Below are 15649 nucleotides of genomic sequence, written 5' to 3'. Positions count from 1 at the left end.
GAAATAGAGCAGTGGGGTTCACAGGGCCACGTCGGCTGTCCTCTGAGGCCAGGTGAGTTGCAGGTCCCAAGGTCAAAACTCCCATCCACTTCCGGTCCTTTCCCTGCATCCGCCTTGGGATGCCGTCAGTCCGTGCTCTGGGGAAAAGACAACAACCCAACATACAGGAGAAGAGCCTCTTTGCCACAGGTCAAGTGAGAGCTCCTCTCCCCAGGGGCTGAGTGCCTCTGTCCGGGAGCAGCCAGGGCCAGAGACGTGTTGTGTTCTGCAGGATTTTAAATATTTATTCAAAGAAAAAGCGCCGGACTTTGGAACACTTCCTTCTGGTAAAGAAACGTGTATTTAAATTCCTTTGGTTGTTCTGTACTCATACAGGAGACATCCAAAGTGTCTTCATTATTTAAAAAAAAATTATGCCTCTGGCTACAAAGGTAGGCGTGTGCACACCCGCCGTGGAGGGAAAGATCTGAGCATCTGAGCACCACGGCAGGTCAGCTGGGCTCAGAAACACACTTAAAAAAAAAAAAACCTACTCATTCCATCTTGGACAACTGATATTTTACAATAAAGTGGTTTTTTTTTATTTAATGTAACTTTCAAGAATTTCAACACACAAAAATGCAGGGGAAATGTTCACAATTTTGATAACCACAGTCGTAAATAGAAACATTCATTTCTTATAAGATTATAAATATTTGCTACTGGGACTGTAAAATGCACATGTGTAATAAACTAAAAAATAAAAATAAAAAAATAAAAACCCCAAAACTTTGCTTCCTGCTAAAAAGGCATATCATTTCATTGAGTTTCCTAAGCAGCAGATGGTTATTCACAGAATTTTAAATTACAACTTTTGCTTTTATAGTTTTTTTTTTCTTAAAAAAAAAAAAAACAGGTTTACGCTAGTATGTACAAAGTGAAACTATTATCGCAGTGAAATAAAGAGGTTTAAGGCAAAGAGAGAAGTTCACCCTCAGTCCTCAGGGCAGGGCCCGAGGGACCCCCCTAGGCTGTCCCGGCACAGACGGACATTTGGACACAATTCTTTTTCCATACAATAAACAGAAGACAGTGTGGAGCTACAGATAAAGATATAGATAATGTGTTCGTTTATATATATGTACTTGGTGGGGATATATTGAATATATTTCATTTACACTGTACCACACTTCAAAAAATAAAATGTATATTTAAAAAAAAAAACAAGACAAAAAGAGATAAGAAATGATTATTTACACATTTTCTTCTTTCCTCTAGATCCTGGAGAATTCTGAGTTCCTTTAAAAGTCAAGGTAGCCACATGTTCTAGAACTGTGGACTCTTACACGTCTGTGTGTATGTAAGCACACACACAGATATATGTACACATGCGCACACATATTTACCATGAAAGAATGCTCTCTATAGCAGAAGCGGCCACTTTAAAAACAGAAAAAAAGAAAAGAAAGTGAAGAAAAAGGAAAGAGGGGAACCGCCAGCTCCTTCTCCAGGACTCCACAGCCCCGGAGGCAAGCCCAGCAGACCTTGGCTGCGTTTCTGGGGCCCCCTGGGCATTGCCTGGGCAGCTGATGGAGCCGCAGGAGAGCTTCTGGGCCCAGGTCTGGAGGGACAGGGCGGCCCCGAAGCCTGTGGGCCTCCAGCCACGGGCGCCCTGAGCCTCGGAGGAGCGGAGCCGGAGGTGGGACAGTCTGGCGCTGGAGGCAGGCGGCTGGACAGGGGACAACGACGCAGATGCAGACGGAAGGATGCAGGGAGGCACGGGCCAGGCCTCAGCGAGGAGGAGACAGGGAGGGAAGGCAGGAAGAGGGGAGGAGGGGAGCTGGCGCGCCCGGCCCAGGCAGCCCCGGGGAGCAGGGCACCGGACCAAGGCCCAGCCGCCCCTTCCCTGCGGTGGCAGTGGCGGGCCTGGGCATGCGGACCCTCCTGCCGGCCTCATCAAGCCCACACAAACAAAGTGGAAGAACTCAGGACCAAGTAGGAGCTATTTATTCGGTTCACAGTCGTGTGAAATGCAGCAATAAAAATCTTTGGACTTCAGCAAGTTGTTTTAATTTTTTCTTCTTTTGAAATTAAAAAAAAAAGTGTCCGATGTCCCATAATGGAACTTAGGGGATTAAAAAAGATGAAACCCTAAGTAGCCCCCTTTGCAAAAAACAAAAACAAACCCAACATAAAGTTAGCATAATCTCATAAACATAAAAAAACTCAAAAAATATTTTATAGTCAGATATTTTGGATTTTACACCTCCTGTAAATTATATATACATAGAATATTGCAGAACCATAGCTAATACACGATATCTTCACTATTAATGCTGGTATAATCTTTATACACTGGCCCTTGGTTTCTGATTTTAAATTATTGCATCATGTAGCCAGGGTGGGCTGGGAGTGGCGCCGGCCGCCTGCCCTACTCGCTGTCCGACTTGCCCTCCTTGGCTGTGGTGGAGTGGTTGTACAGGCCCTGCGCCATGAGGTGCACGGCCAGCGTGTTCTTGCTGCCCGTGGCCTTCTTGATCTTGGCGCGCTTGTTCTGGAACCAGATCTTGATCTGCGACTCGTTGAGGCTGAGCTCCTGCGCCAGGCTCTGGCGCCGCTGCTCCGTCAGGTACCTGTTGGTCTGGAACTCGGCCTTGAGCCGCTGCAGCTGCTCTGCCGTGAAGGCCGTGCGGGGCCGCTTGTCTTCTTTGTTGGGGTTCTTCTTCTTTGGTTTGCGAGATCTGGGACCTGGGGGGGCACAGTGGACACAGAGAGCGCGGGTTAGGAGGGCTCCGGCGGCCTGCACGCTGGAGGTGGGGGGGCTGCCACCCCGCACAGGAGGCTGCCCCAGCCAGTGGCGGCTGGAGGAAAGCAGGGCTGGGTTTGGGGTGGGCCAGGGCGGAGCTCTTGTGGAGGGGGCGGGGAGGGGGGCCAGGAAGTCTGCAGGAGCGGTGGGCTTGGGGGTTGGGGGTAAAGGGCAGGCTTAACGGAAAAGTCAGGACAGCAAAAACCCCAAAACTCTGTGGCCAGGCCTTTTCAAGTCTTTCCTGAGGTTCTGTCCACGAATGGGGACAGGATGGGGTGGCTGCAGGGAGAGAGATGAGCGGGACAGACTGGAGGAGGGGTTGGGGCAGTCAGAGTAGCAGGAAGAGCCCCGCGGGTGCAGGGGGGTCTCCCCACTGGTCCAGGGCCATGGGAGCCAGCCTCAGGTGGGTGCTGAGAACAGGAGGGGTCTGCCTCCCCCAGCCGGCCCTGTGGGCCGACGTCTATCCTTTCCTTTAAGGGGAAGGAGCAGGAGCTTCCCACCCTTCACCCCACCAGGTCTCCCCTCAGCCCCCTGTCCAGGAGAGGGGACACGCTGCTGCCAGCCCAGGAGCTGAGGAGGCCACGGGGGACCCTGCTGACCTTGGGCAGAAGGTTCACACTTCTCACCGACACACTCTTCCCGGGGGTGGGGGGGGGGTCGCCCCACAGGACGTGAGGTTGGTGCTGGACGGTGGCGCTGGGGATCCTAGGGCCCCGGCAACGGAAAGGGCCTGAGAAAGGCAACCAAGTGTTGCCTTTTTCTGGGTTTCCGAATGTCAGATGGGGCAAGGGGGTCAGAGAGGGAAGAGGCCTTTGCAGGAGGGGGTGGTGGCTGCAGGTCTGTGAGGTGTGTGAAGTCATGCTGGGGGCCGGCTCCCGCTTCTTCCGAGGAGCCGTGGCTGAGAGGCTGGAGAAGGCTAGAACACCCAGGTCCCCACCTCTCGCCCTACCGGACTCTTCGGGATGAAGCCCAGGGGAAAGATGGGGTGGGGGTTGGATAGGGGGCACTCTGACCAGGAGGGTGGATCATCACCCAGGCCTTCCCTAGCTAGGGATCTGGGGCGGTCCGCAGACCCAGGAGGCCCGGGGAACCCCCTCCTCAGCCCACCGAGCCTTGCGCTGTCTCCAGGAGCCACGATGGGAAAAGGAGGGCAGAGCCCGGTGGAGAGCGGGCACCGGACTGTTCGGCTCAAGCCCCGAGTCTTCAAGATTGGAAGCACACTCAGGCACACATCCACCCGGGCGCATCGCGCCCCCCGCCCCCACCGCGCCCACACTCGCTCACACGCCGAGGTGGCCGGCTCCTCGCCTGCTGCAGCCTGGCTTTTTCCCGGAGGGTGCGGATTCGGGGCGGCTGCCCGCGTCCCGGGGGCGCCGCGCGAGGCGGGCAGAGGGCGGCCCTGCGAGGCCTCTACAGGCCCGGCGGAGGCCCCCACCGCGGCCTCGCGCGGCGCAGCCCGCCCGTTGTTCCCACCCCCAAACTCCCCCGGTCCCGGGGCGCTCGCACACGCCAATCAGCCCACAAAAGGCCCGGGCCACTTTATGGAAAGGAAATCTCCCTAAAATCAGAGATTTTAGTTCCTTTTCCTTCTTGATTTTCGTTCAAAACGCAAACACTTAAAAGAGTCTCGGAAAGACCAAATCTCCGCAAACAAAACAAAACAAAACAAAACTCTGCGTCGCTGCTTTCGTAAACGCCCGGAAACACACATCTTATCTTACGGGGCTTTTTTTTCTAAAGTCCAGGAAAACCAGCCACTGAGCCAGGCCCGACCTCCGGGCTTCCCCCGGCCTCTGGGGCCTGGCGCGGCCGCGACTCCCGCGCCGCACAAAGCCGGGCCTCGGCTCCTCGCCGGCCGCATTGTGAGCCTATATGTTAATTAAATATTAACAAAGGAGAGAGGCGAGAACAATGGAGCAAATTTCAGATCTAGCTGGAGAAATTGGGGTTTCATCAGAGATACACACAGACCGTTTCTGCGGGCAGGCGACCAGGGGGTGACTTAGTCGCGCTGTGAACTGTGTAAAAGACCCCCGCAAAACCGTTGAGGGTTCGGGGGAAAAGGGGGGTCCGGTCTGCGCGGCCGGCTCGGGGACAAACGGAGTCTGCGCTTAATGGCGGTTCGCAGCCGCAGACCCTCATTTACTGCGGCTCATGCTTCTATAGGGACGTGGACTCAGCTTTTAAAAATCCCGGGTCTATGAAAAAGACGCCCAGAAGCTCTGCACACCCTCACCAGCTCCCCCGCGCACTTCCTCTGAAATCTGCTCCTTTCCTACCCAGGAAACTCGGTAAAGGTCCAGTCTATCTGGGAACAGCAGGCTTTCCTCCTCCAAGCTGTGTGCGCACCTCTTGGCAAATAAAACGAGCCACAGGGCGTAGGGCTCCTCTGTCTGCCTTCCTTCCCTCTGCGGATCCCTCCACCAGCCTCTGCTCAACCTCAGCTGAGGACGACCAGCCGAGCCTCGCTTTCTTCCCCGGACACCTCTGGGAAACTGGGGTGGCAGGATGAGTCTAGGTATCGATCGGGGCGGGCTGGGCGTAGGTCCGGGTCTGGACCGAGTTGGAAGAACAAGCGAGGGTGTGCGCTTCCGGGCCTGTTTTCCAGCCATCCCCGTTCCCACCAAATAAACTCCGGCCAAGGCAGGGATACGCTAGGGGCTAGGAGAGGCCCCCAAAAGCAAGGGAGAAGAGAGGTCCTGGTATTTCTCGCCGTTCTAAGAAATCTGTAGCCCCGAGTGAATCAACCCTGCCCCTCTCTCCGCCTGGCCGTGGCCCGGGTCAGCGTCGGCCGCACACAATGTCGCTGTGTGCGCGTCTTTGTGTTGGGGGCGAGGGATGCTCGTGTCTTCTTCCTCCCGGTAAGTTCCCGCCCCAGCATTGCCCCCGCAACCCCGCGGGCCTCCCCACGGCGGGCCAGGGCACGGGTCCCCAGGGCTCACCTGAAGAAGGTCGGTCCGAGTAGCGCGTGCAGTATACCCAAGCCGGCCAGAGCATGGGCTGCGCGCCCAGGTTGGCGCTGGCCTGCGAACTGTCCGAGTCTGAGCTCACCGACAGGTCGCCGCCGCCCAAGCCGCGGGCCTTGAGCGCCCCGTCTAGGGGACCCCCGGGGTCTCCGCCTTTCTTGGCGCCGCTGTGCAGTGAGAGCGCCTTGGAGCCGCCTTCGCCGTCACCCGGAGAGTCGCTACCGCCACCGCCGGGCAGCGGCCCGCCCGCCCCAGGCGCCCCGGGCGCGTTCTGCCGGGGCTCCCGGCCCGACCCCAGGAGCTGCTCCGCGCCGCCCGCGCCGCCGCCTCCCTCCACGCCGCCTTCGCCGCCTGCCCCGGCGCCTCTGCCTCCTCCAGTTCCGGGACAGCACGTCCCCGCGTCCTTTCTACGGCCAAACTCGGGCCGCAGGATGTTGTCGATGAAGAAGTTGGTGATGCGGTGTGGGTGCTGGTGGTTGCCCGGCGCCTGCAGAACCGCAGGCAGCATCAGAGCCCGCCGGCGGCCAGTGTCCGGGTCGCCCGGGCTGCCGGCGCCGCCGCTGGGGCTGGATTCCGGCGGCCGCTGCCCCTCCGCCGCCGCCGCTTCGCTGGGCTTGGGGTCATTCTCCTCCATGCTGCTCGCAACAAATCCCGAGTCGGTTCTCCGGGGAGACCAGTCAGCCTTCCGCTCCTCCGCTCCGCACGCGGAGACTCCCGAGGCCGGCCGGTGTCCCTTCCCCGCCGACTCTCCCGAGGGCGAGCGCGGCGGCCGCAGCCAGGGCTGACGTCCTACACGTCTCCAGCCGCGCTCAGAGCCGAAGCCACGTTCCGATCTACGAGTTGAGTTAGAAAATACCAAGAGTCGCCCCGCGCCCAGACGCCGGGAGATTCAAAACAGTGCGGTCCGAGTCTTCGCAGCGCACCCAGGAGCTAGACGGTCACAAGGGTCCGGCGCGGACCCGGGGCGCCTCGGGGTTCCGCGCGCCTCTCGACGTCCGGCTGCCTCCGGCTCCGGCGCCGCCGCCGCCCGGCCGCCCGGGGCTGGAGCTCCGCGCATGCAGGCAGCGCGCTCGCCTGCGCTCACGCCCGCCGGAGCCTGCTCGGGCCAACGCCGCCGCCGCCGCCGCCCGGCCGCCCCCGCCCGCGCGCCCCAGCCGGCCCTCTAGGGTGCGGGGCGCGAGCGGTCAGCGCGCCCGCCGCCGCCAGCACGCACATGGAGGCCCAAGGGCCCGCGATGCGCTCGGCCGGCCTCCGGGCCCCTGCGCGCGGCCACCGCCCCGCCGCGGGCCGGGGCGCCCCCGCCGAGCCCCGCCGAGCCCCGCGGCCCGAGTCGCATGGGTGAGCGGCGGGCCGGGCCGGGCCGGGCCGGACCGGGCTGGGCCGCCCGCGTTCCCTCGCCGTCCGCGCGCCCTCGCGCCTCGGCCTCCGCGCGGCCAGGAAATTTCCAGGCCACTCGGCGCAACCCGAGACACTCGGACTCTGGATTTTTGTTCTTATTTTTAACCGAGCCCCCTCGAGTGACGTCGCGGGCCGGTCTCCTGGACACGTGCCTCGGGCCAATGGTCGTGGCGCCGCGCGCCCACGTGACCAGCTCGGTGACAGCGGCCTCCCGCCGCCCCGCCCCCCCTTAAAGGGGCCGCGTCCCTGCGCTCCGGGTGCGGAGCCTGGACCCGCGAGACCGCCGCCGCGTCCTCTGCGCGCGCGCTCGCGTTTTCCCCGCGGCTTCTCGGCGATCTGAGAAACGCCCGCGACAGCTCCGCCGGGTCGCCCACACGCGGACGGGGACAAGCGCTGGAAGGGTGCTTTTTTTTTTTTATTTAACATTTCCATGTTGTTTACCGTGGGGGAAAAAAATCCCACAATTCCTTGCACAAAATGCATAAATAACATTAAATGAGCTGCCGAAATACAAAGAGACTTCTGGTAGTCTGCCTTGCTGGAGTGGGGAATTGTCACTTACATTTGACTTTGGTAACCCGGGCAGCTTCCCGTCTTTAACGCAGAGCTGACGCGCAGGCCCCTTTCTGCAGACACTCACTGTAAGTGTGCGCGTGCGTGTGTGCGCGCGTGTGCAAGGAGCCGCGTGCATGCGGTCGGATCCCACCCCGGCCACGGATCCTCCTGAAACGTGCATGCAGACCCGGAAGAGCTCAGGAACGCGATGTGGAACTCCGTGTTGGGGAAAGAGAATAAAGGAGCATTGCGCATTATAACCGAATCTTCTTTCTGGAAGGAGAAGGGAAGGGGATGGTTCAGCCAAGCCTTCAAAACCACGTGGAACAAACTACTCCGCAGCGGCTGCCTCCTCCTAAGTACCCCCTCTCATCTCCCACCCCAGGTTTTTACCCCACCGAAGGTCCGAGGGACTACAGGACAGTCACTTCTTTTTCTCGTCTTAAAATCTTTTAAATTAGTTTTTCTGGAGGGCCCATATGAAAGGGAAATTAGAAATCAAATGGGGGGTGGGGCCCCAATTTGTTTCCCTTCTCCTCTCCCCTCCTTCCAAGATCCTTTCTAAGCTTCCTTTCCAGCTGCTGTCAGAAAGTCCAACTGGAATTTCTGTTTCCTCTTCTCCCTCCTCCTACTTGTGGCCCCTTCCTGTTCACTCCTCTGTCCTTGCCTCCAGCTGCAGACACGCCACCAAACACCCATTGTGACCTGAGACACGCTTGTCCATCATTTACAAGGCACTTTCATGGAAATTTTTGAAGTTCGAGAAACATCCGAAAGGGCAACTCACAGGGTGCTTGCTGGAGCACTGGCACGGCAAAAGTACATTGGAGGGGGTATGGGAAGGATGGGGAGAAAGGGAGAGCCCATGTGGCTTCAGGGTGCCCAGCAACAGAGGCCTGCTTTCGGTGACCCTGGGCCTGCAGCCAGCAGGAGGCTGTCAGGCTGGGAGGATGGAGCAGGTCTGGTCCAGCAGCCCTCCTGGCAATGTGACCGCCAGGCCACCTTGAGGCTTGAAGGCTTGACTTGCTTAGCTTTTCCTTTGGTCCCCACGAGGGTCCCATCGTCTCTCTACCCCAGATCGGTCCACCCACTGCGGGCTCCAGGGTGAGGCCTGGGTTGAACTAGAAGCAATAGTTACAAGGTGCTTCTGGGGGAATTTAACCCATGGAGGAGAGGCATGAAGTGGGTAGAAAGAGGTACTGGGCTGGGTCACCTGGCCGTTAAATGCAGGTAGTGGCTGGGTGTGGGCAGGCTCTGGAGGCAGGTGGGGAGGTTCATTGGTCCCCGATGAGACTGTCAGGATGGGGAAACCCTTTACACTGGGGTGACTCACCTCCCTCTCCCTCCCCCGATCCAGGGGAGGGATCTTCACCAAATTACCTGGCTAGGCACACTCCTGCCAGTGGCCCTCCCTGTGTCTCAAAAAATGAAATCCATAGTCTGCCTGCTCCTGGGAAGATGAGGCTGGTGAGGTTATGGCAACACTCTATTTACACACGTTTAGGGTTGCAGGGGAGTTTTCCTGCAACTCTGGGGACCCTTAATCATCAGGAAATGTCCAATTATTTGGGGTCTCCTGATCACAGAATGGGTAGGGGGAGGGCCCAGGGCTGGCTGGCTCCTGCAAAGCCACCCCAGGTTAATTTCTCCACCTGTTCCCTGAAAAGCACTTAGGCTGGCTCCTGAGAAAAACTCCCTAATGTCATGGGCACTTTTGCCTCTGAGTGCCGTGGCATTAACTGAGCGGTGGTCCAGATGCAAACTGCTGGCGGCAGCATGAACTGTGCAAAAGCAGCACCATCTCCAGGCTAACCCCACTCATTGGGGGGCTGTGGAGAGGGGGGCAGCAACCTGCGGACACTGGTCTCCAGGCCTCAGGTGAGGCTGGTCTGAGGAAGCAGGACAATTTCTGAGTGATGGCCTGCTGCCCTCCTCCAGTGATTAGAGGGGAGGCCTGCAGGAGACCGAAAGAGGAGGGAAGGAAGAAGTCATTAGAGGGTATCAGGCCACATAAAGCCAGCCCAAACCTCAACATAATTCCACAAAAGAGCTCCCCTCGAGGGTGGGCACCATGCAAAGGTACAGCGTGGAGGATGGGAGAATCTGGGTGGAGGCTGCATAAAGTTAATTTGCTCAGGGCGGAGGGAATCCTAAGTCTTACAAATATCGCACCAGCCGTTTCTGAAAGCTCTAAGACATGCTTGAAGCCGGACAGGCCCCGCAGGATGTGGGACAAGACCCCCCACCCCCACCCCGCCCCCGCCACCTCCCGCCGGGTGGCGCCCAGGCGGGGCAGAGGGGCAAGGCACATTTCCAAGTGTCCGCTCCCCGAGGTGCGGGCCCTGGGCCCAGCCCGCAATGCCGCTCGGCTTCTCTACCCACACGGCGGCCGCCCCGCAGCGGGAAGCTTCTCCGCCTGACCAGGCGACCCGGCGCTGGACATCTGCTTCTCCCCAACCTGGTGAGGCCGCGATCGGCCCGGGATCCGCGATCCTATCTCCTCCCGCCAGACCGAGAAGACGGTCGGCAGCACCCCCCGCCCCCATCCCCGCTTCCGGAGAACCGGCCCCCTGCCCTCCCCAGGCTCGCGGCACAAAGGTGGACCTCGGAGCACATCAAGGGGAGACGCGGCTCCCGACCCGGTGTGTCCTCAGCTCCGACGCGAGCCAGACGAAATCTGCGGCCGCAGCAGATCCTGGGGACGCTGGCTGCAGATCGGAGCCTCCCGGTTTTTTCTTAAAACGACGCCAGAGGAGGCTGAATTTTCCGGCCTCTGTCCTGTCCCCTCACTCCCCACACTTCTCTGGGTGGGCGTGGGGACACTGAAAAAATAAATAATAACCAATGTAATATGAGCGGCGTTGGTTCTCAGGGTCCCTGTCGCTCGGTTGGTGGAGGTGCCCAACAATTCCAGAGAGCGAAATCTCACCCCCTTGCAGAATCAGGCCGGGGAGCCGCGCGCCCGTGGCCGAGAGCCAGCTCCGCGCGGCCGATCCCGGCGCCTGGCCGGGAATTAGGGCCGATCCGGGAGAAAGGGCTCGACCTGGCGGAGAGCCCCCTTCGGCCCTCGGCTCCTGCAGCTGCAGCCGAAACCCCGGCCTGCAGACAAAGGCCTAAATGATGGGGCAGGCGGAGGAGAGGGGGTGGTCGGGCGGGGCCGGGGGAGGGGGGCGCAGAGGAAGCGCGGGTGTCTTACCTCCCAGCCACCGCGCAGGCCTGCAGACGCATGGGGCGAACTTGGGGGCCTGGGTAGGGACCTCGCCGAGGAGCCCTGGAAAGGGTTAAGCGTAGCAGCCAGAGGGTCTGGAAGGGGCCTGCAGAGTCGTGAGGGATGGGACGCACCCGCTCCTGCGCTCCGGCTCCGGCGCCTCTCCCTGCCTGGGGCGGCAAGCTCCCGAGAGAGCCTGGTGGGTGGGTCGGCGCCCGCGGAGGCTTGGCTCAGGAAGAGGGTGGGCAGCCAGCCGCACTGCTTGTCTGGACCCTGACGCCAGAGCCGGAGAAGAAGCGGCTTGGGCTTGGCTAAAGGGCGCTAGGAGCTGGGGGCGAGAAGTGGGTGCTGTCCTATCCAGGCCACAGCGAGAGGGCCTACTTCGGATGCTTAGCCTGAGTGCCAGCCTGCGAGAGCTGGGGAGACGGGCGGAGGGCTGCAGCAATGGGCAGAGGGCTGGGAAGACGGGCAGAGTGGTGGGGAGATAGGCGGAGGGCTGGGGCCTTGGGCAGAGGACTGCGGCAATGCATGGAAGGCTGGGGAGATGGGCGGAGGGCTGGGGAGACAGGCGGAGGGTGGGCAGTTCTGAGCTGGAGACTAAGGTGCAGAAATCACCCCTAACCTGACTTCTCAGGAAAAAGAAAGGCTTCTAAAGGGAAATCGTAGGATCGCCCCACTTGTGCTAGGAAACCCACACCCCAACTCATTCCTCTGCCTTGGCACACCCTCCACTGGCTTTCTCTAGAGCCAGGCAACTCTTCTCTAACGACCGGCTCTAGGATTGCTTAGGAATCACCGTGCACCCCAGGGGCCCCTTTCACCACTGTTCTCCATCCCAGTAAAAGGCAGACGCCTCTGGAAGCTGGGCCCACTTCCACTCACTTCCCTCACCAAGCTGACGGAGTAGTCTGTGCAGGGTCATGGCTGGGAGTCGTGCGGACTGCTCCCTTGACCTCAGGCCTCCATGGTAAAGAAAATGTCACCTCGGAATTGCGGCAACCCAGAAGAAAGTGACACAGTCCAAATAATCCAGAAGTGAATAAGTGGGCTTGGTTGGGATTCAAAGAGCTGGCTAAGCACACAAAAGCGAGAAGTAAAGATATATAAACGGATAATAAGTCGTGAAGATAATCAGCCACCCTCTCCAACCTTACAATTATGTACAAATAGTGGAAGAAATTATAGTATCTACCCACTGTCTTCCTTTTGATCTTTGCAAGGAAAACAAGACCTTCAGAAGGCACTCTGGGAATAGCTGCCTCCTTCACGGAGCGAGAGAGGTTTCTTTTCTTCTTGTTCTTGCCCTAAAAGCCACAGAAAGTCACAGAGAGTGTAAACTCACAGACGCTGACTTCACACTATTTTTGGAAGCAGGATTTGAGTGGCTAGAGAGTTCCAGAATTTTAGACAAATTTAGGTTTAACTTAAATGACCTGGATCCGGTCCAGCCAACCTACCGACAGCTAGGGACACAAATAACTCATTAGTCCAGGTTTTATATCAGCAAGAAAATATCTAAACCATCATCTCCAAATGTCAGCAATTGAATAGAGCTTCCGGGGGAGCCCTCTATGTGGAGAGTTATATACATATTGAGGAGACAGGTCTTTTTAAACCTATGTTCAAGTTAGTCATGAAATTATTTTTTTCCTTTATCAAATAGAAATATTAAAATTTATAGCTTGATGTAAAAGACTGAAACTAAAGTGTGAATGAACTGAAAACATTCCCTACATTGGATTCAATTACTGATCAATTCCACTGAGTTGAGCAAAGCTGGTCGTTTCTCCTCACGGGGCCTGGGTCTCGCAAGGCTCTGCAATTGGGGGCCTCAGTCATGAAGTGAAGACTGTCACTTCAGCAGAAAGTGCTAGAGCATGGAGGGTGTGTCCCCCGTACATTCCAGGACAGGAGAACACTCTTGGGGGGTTGGTGGCCTTTGAGGAGCACCAGGGCGTGGCCACCACCTGGTAAGTGCTCGCTGGCTCCCTCCCGGCAGCTCCAACTGTTTCTGTCAGGACCCAGGGCCAGGGAACTGCCCTCCACGGGACCCTCAGCCTTTGTTCCTGCTTCTGTGCCTCATTGCAGCCCACCTCACCCACTCAAGCCAAAGCCCACCAAAACGATATTTCAAAGTCAAGACACAGTAAGGAAGTGCTCTTTCTCCTCCCTCCCAAAACTTTTCTCTCCTCAATCCCTCTTTTAAAATCTCCTAGTTTTCTGCAGGCAGCTCTTCGTTGCATTTTCTGTTACGGAGTTGTCAGGGTTTTGTGTGTCTCCTATCAGTTAATCCCCTAAGACACAGCAGCCTCTGTGAAGGCGGCAAAGTTCAGGAACTCAGTCCCAGCTGGAGCATAAACACAGGCTGGTCGGAGAGGCAGACGTGCAGGCGAATTTCCCATGTGTGTAGCTAATGCCCCTACATTCCTGGGGATTTTCACCTCCCGAGCTACTGGGAGCCAGAGAGGCGAGCTGTCCTAATTAACTACCGGGCTCAGCTCTCCCTTCGCAGGGCCAGGGCTAACTGTGGCGGGCAGGGGCAGCCTCTGGATTTCAGATGTTGGGGCCCCTGGGGCGAGGATCTGAGGGGCCGGCGGGTAAAGCGCGGGCCGCCCGGAACAAACGACACCTTCAGGGCGACGCTTTTCTTTTTTATTTTGCAGATGCAAGTTCAGCTGCAGCTCGTGCAAAGCAGCCAGGCAAAGCTCAGCCTTGAAGGTAGAATGTGAAAGCAAGACTCGACCGCCAGGAAGCCTCGATTCGGGGACATTCTCCGAAGTCGGAGGCCAGAATGGATTTCGGATGGAGAAGCAACCCAGAGGTGAGCAGCTGCCAGGCTCCGTGAGACTAGGCCGAAGGCCGGCCCCAGCCTTTCCGCTACGGCGGAAATCTCCTATCCTCGGGGCAAACCAACTCTTAGAAAGCACGAAGTGGAGCCAAGAGAAAGTCGCACGCCCGTCACAGCTCGGGCGCGAGCAGAGCCCCCTCCCCGGGAACCCAGGCGCCGCGCTCATCAGGGCCACCTTGCTGGACCCCCGGGTGGCGGGGCAGGAGCGCCCCCAGCACCCGTTGCGGTCCTCGCTGCTCCCCAGAGCGGGCCAGGGGGAGGGGCTCCGCGCTCCCCGCCCCACCCTGTATCGCGTAGACGGGTCTCGGCCAGCACCCAGCTTCTCCGCCAGCGGGCCGTGGTTTCCCTTGCAAGCGCGCCGAACTTTTCCCTTCGGGGGCGGTAGTCGGCTGTGCGGATCGGGGGGCGGGTGTGACCTTTGCTCGCTCGGGTGTGACCCGGTCTCCGGCTTCCAGAACTGGCAGCCTCTGCTGGGGCCGCGGTTCCACTCGTCTCCAACTCGCTTCCCTGTCTCACTGCGCCTTCGGGTTGCGTGAGGGGATTCCTCGCTGGAGTTTGGAGTGCAAGAGCCCCCGGGGGGGCCCGAGGGCGGTTTTCTCAGAGGGTTTCCCTCCCCCTGTACATCTGAGTAAGCTGCGAACCCGCTTAGGTTTAGGAGTGATTAGGAGTGATTCCTAGAGACCGGCCGGGTGCCCCGCTTCGCCCCGAGAGGGAGGGAGGGGGCGCTGTGGCTCCGGCGCCAGGCCTGCCCGGGGACCTGGGACGGTCTACACGCGCGCTCTCGGGCTCGAGCGGGCCCCTGGATGGATGTCCCTGAGCCAGGCTCCAACCTTCTGGCCAGGAGGGGACCCCGGGCCAGTCGACAGTCTGGGCTCCGGTCCCAGGAGTCCGAGCCCGGGCCCACGAGGAAGATTTCTAGGCCACGAACTTTCCACCGAGGTGACAGCCTGTACCTCCAGACTCTCAATTTCGAGCCTTGCGAGACCCAGCGCCCGCAAGGAGGCGAAGGGCCCGCGGCTGGAGCGCGGCCCCCTCCGCGGCGCCCAGCTCTCCCGCAGTTCCGGGCCCCGGGTTGGGGCACCCCGAGGGCCGGCCTGGCGCGGATTTGTGAATGAACCGCAGAGCGCTTCGCAGCTCACAGATCAGAGGGCTGCGGTCACCCCACCGACGTGGTCCAGTGAGCCGCTGCAATAGTGCTTAGCGACAAAGCCGGCACGGCCGGGACTCGGCAGTCCCGCGCTGCGCTCGGCGGGGACGCTGGAGGGGCGAGCCAGGCAGCGACTTCAAAGCCGCTCGTCCGGACTCAGTGAAAGGGTGGCGCTCCAGGGTGGCAGGGTCTGAAATTGCGTTTCCCCCAGCCCTCCCACCCGCGAGACGCTCACAGGCAGCCGTGACCCGGGTGACCCGAGCTTCCGGCCGTCTCCAGCCCCCCCCCCCGCGCGCGCCCTTCGCGTCCCCCGGAGCCCCTGGGCGTTGTCTCGTCCCCAAACGGCCTCTCAGGTTTGGCCACACCCGCTTCCCTAAGCGGCTGTGTGGTTCGAAAGGTTTCCTCACTGCCTTCTCCCATCCAAAGTCTTCAGATGCCTCCCTCCGGTTCCCGCTGTTGGGGGCTGGGGGCACCCGCGCGCGCGCCAGTGCCCTGCAGAGGAGCCGGGTCTCTCCGCTCGCGGGTGGAGGCGCCGGGGGAAAGCCTCCCGGAGAGGAAGCGGAGAGTAAAGCCGCCCGCCCCCCGCACCCTTTCCCAGCTGGCGGGCCCCGCTGCTCCAGGTGCGCGCGCCTTAAGGACGCTCCATCTCCGCGTGCGCTGCCAGCCTCGAGGGTCCCAAATACGCGCGCTCTTTTTTTCTGGAGAGCAGTGAAGGGGGAGGGGAGGCTGGGGCGTAGGGTAG

At 59.5% G+C, this 15649-nt stretch overlaps 1 protein-coding gene across 1 annotated transcript; it reads right to left on the bottom strand.

Annotated features, from left to right (window-relative positions):
- Positions 1-438: 438 nt before the first annotated feature.
- EN2 (engrailed homeobox 2) lies at positions 439-6886 on the bottom strand. Its single transcript, XM_070788467.1, has 2 exons — positions 5728-6886; positions 439-2727 (listed from the first exon to the last, which is right to left on the bottom strand). Exons 1-2 carry the CDS (start codon positions 6383-6385, stop codon positions 2411-2413), a joined length of 975 nt encoding a protein of 324 aa, XP_070644568.1. The 5' UTR covers positions 6386-6886; the 3' UTR covers positions 439-2410.
- Between the last annotated feature and the right edge of the window lie 8763 nt (positions 6887-15649).

This window comes from Bos indicus, chromosome 4 (genome assembly GCF_029378745.1).
Source record: "Bos indicus isolate NIAB-ARS_2022 breed Sahiwal x Tharparkar chromosome 4, NIAB-ARS_B.indTharparkar_mat_pri_1.0, whole genome shotgun sequence".
In the NCBI taxonomy this organism is placed as follows: domain Eukaryota; kingdom Metazoa; phylum Chordata; class Mammalia; order Artiodactyla; family Bovidae; genus Bos; species Bos indicus.
Note: the sequence above shows the minus strand (reverse complement) of the source record. Positions and strands in the feature narration are given on the sequence as shown.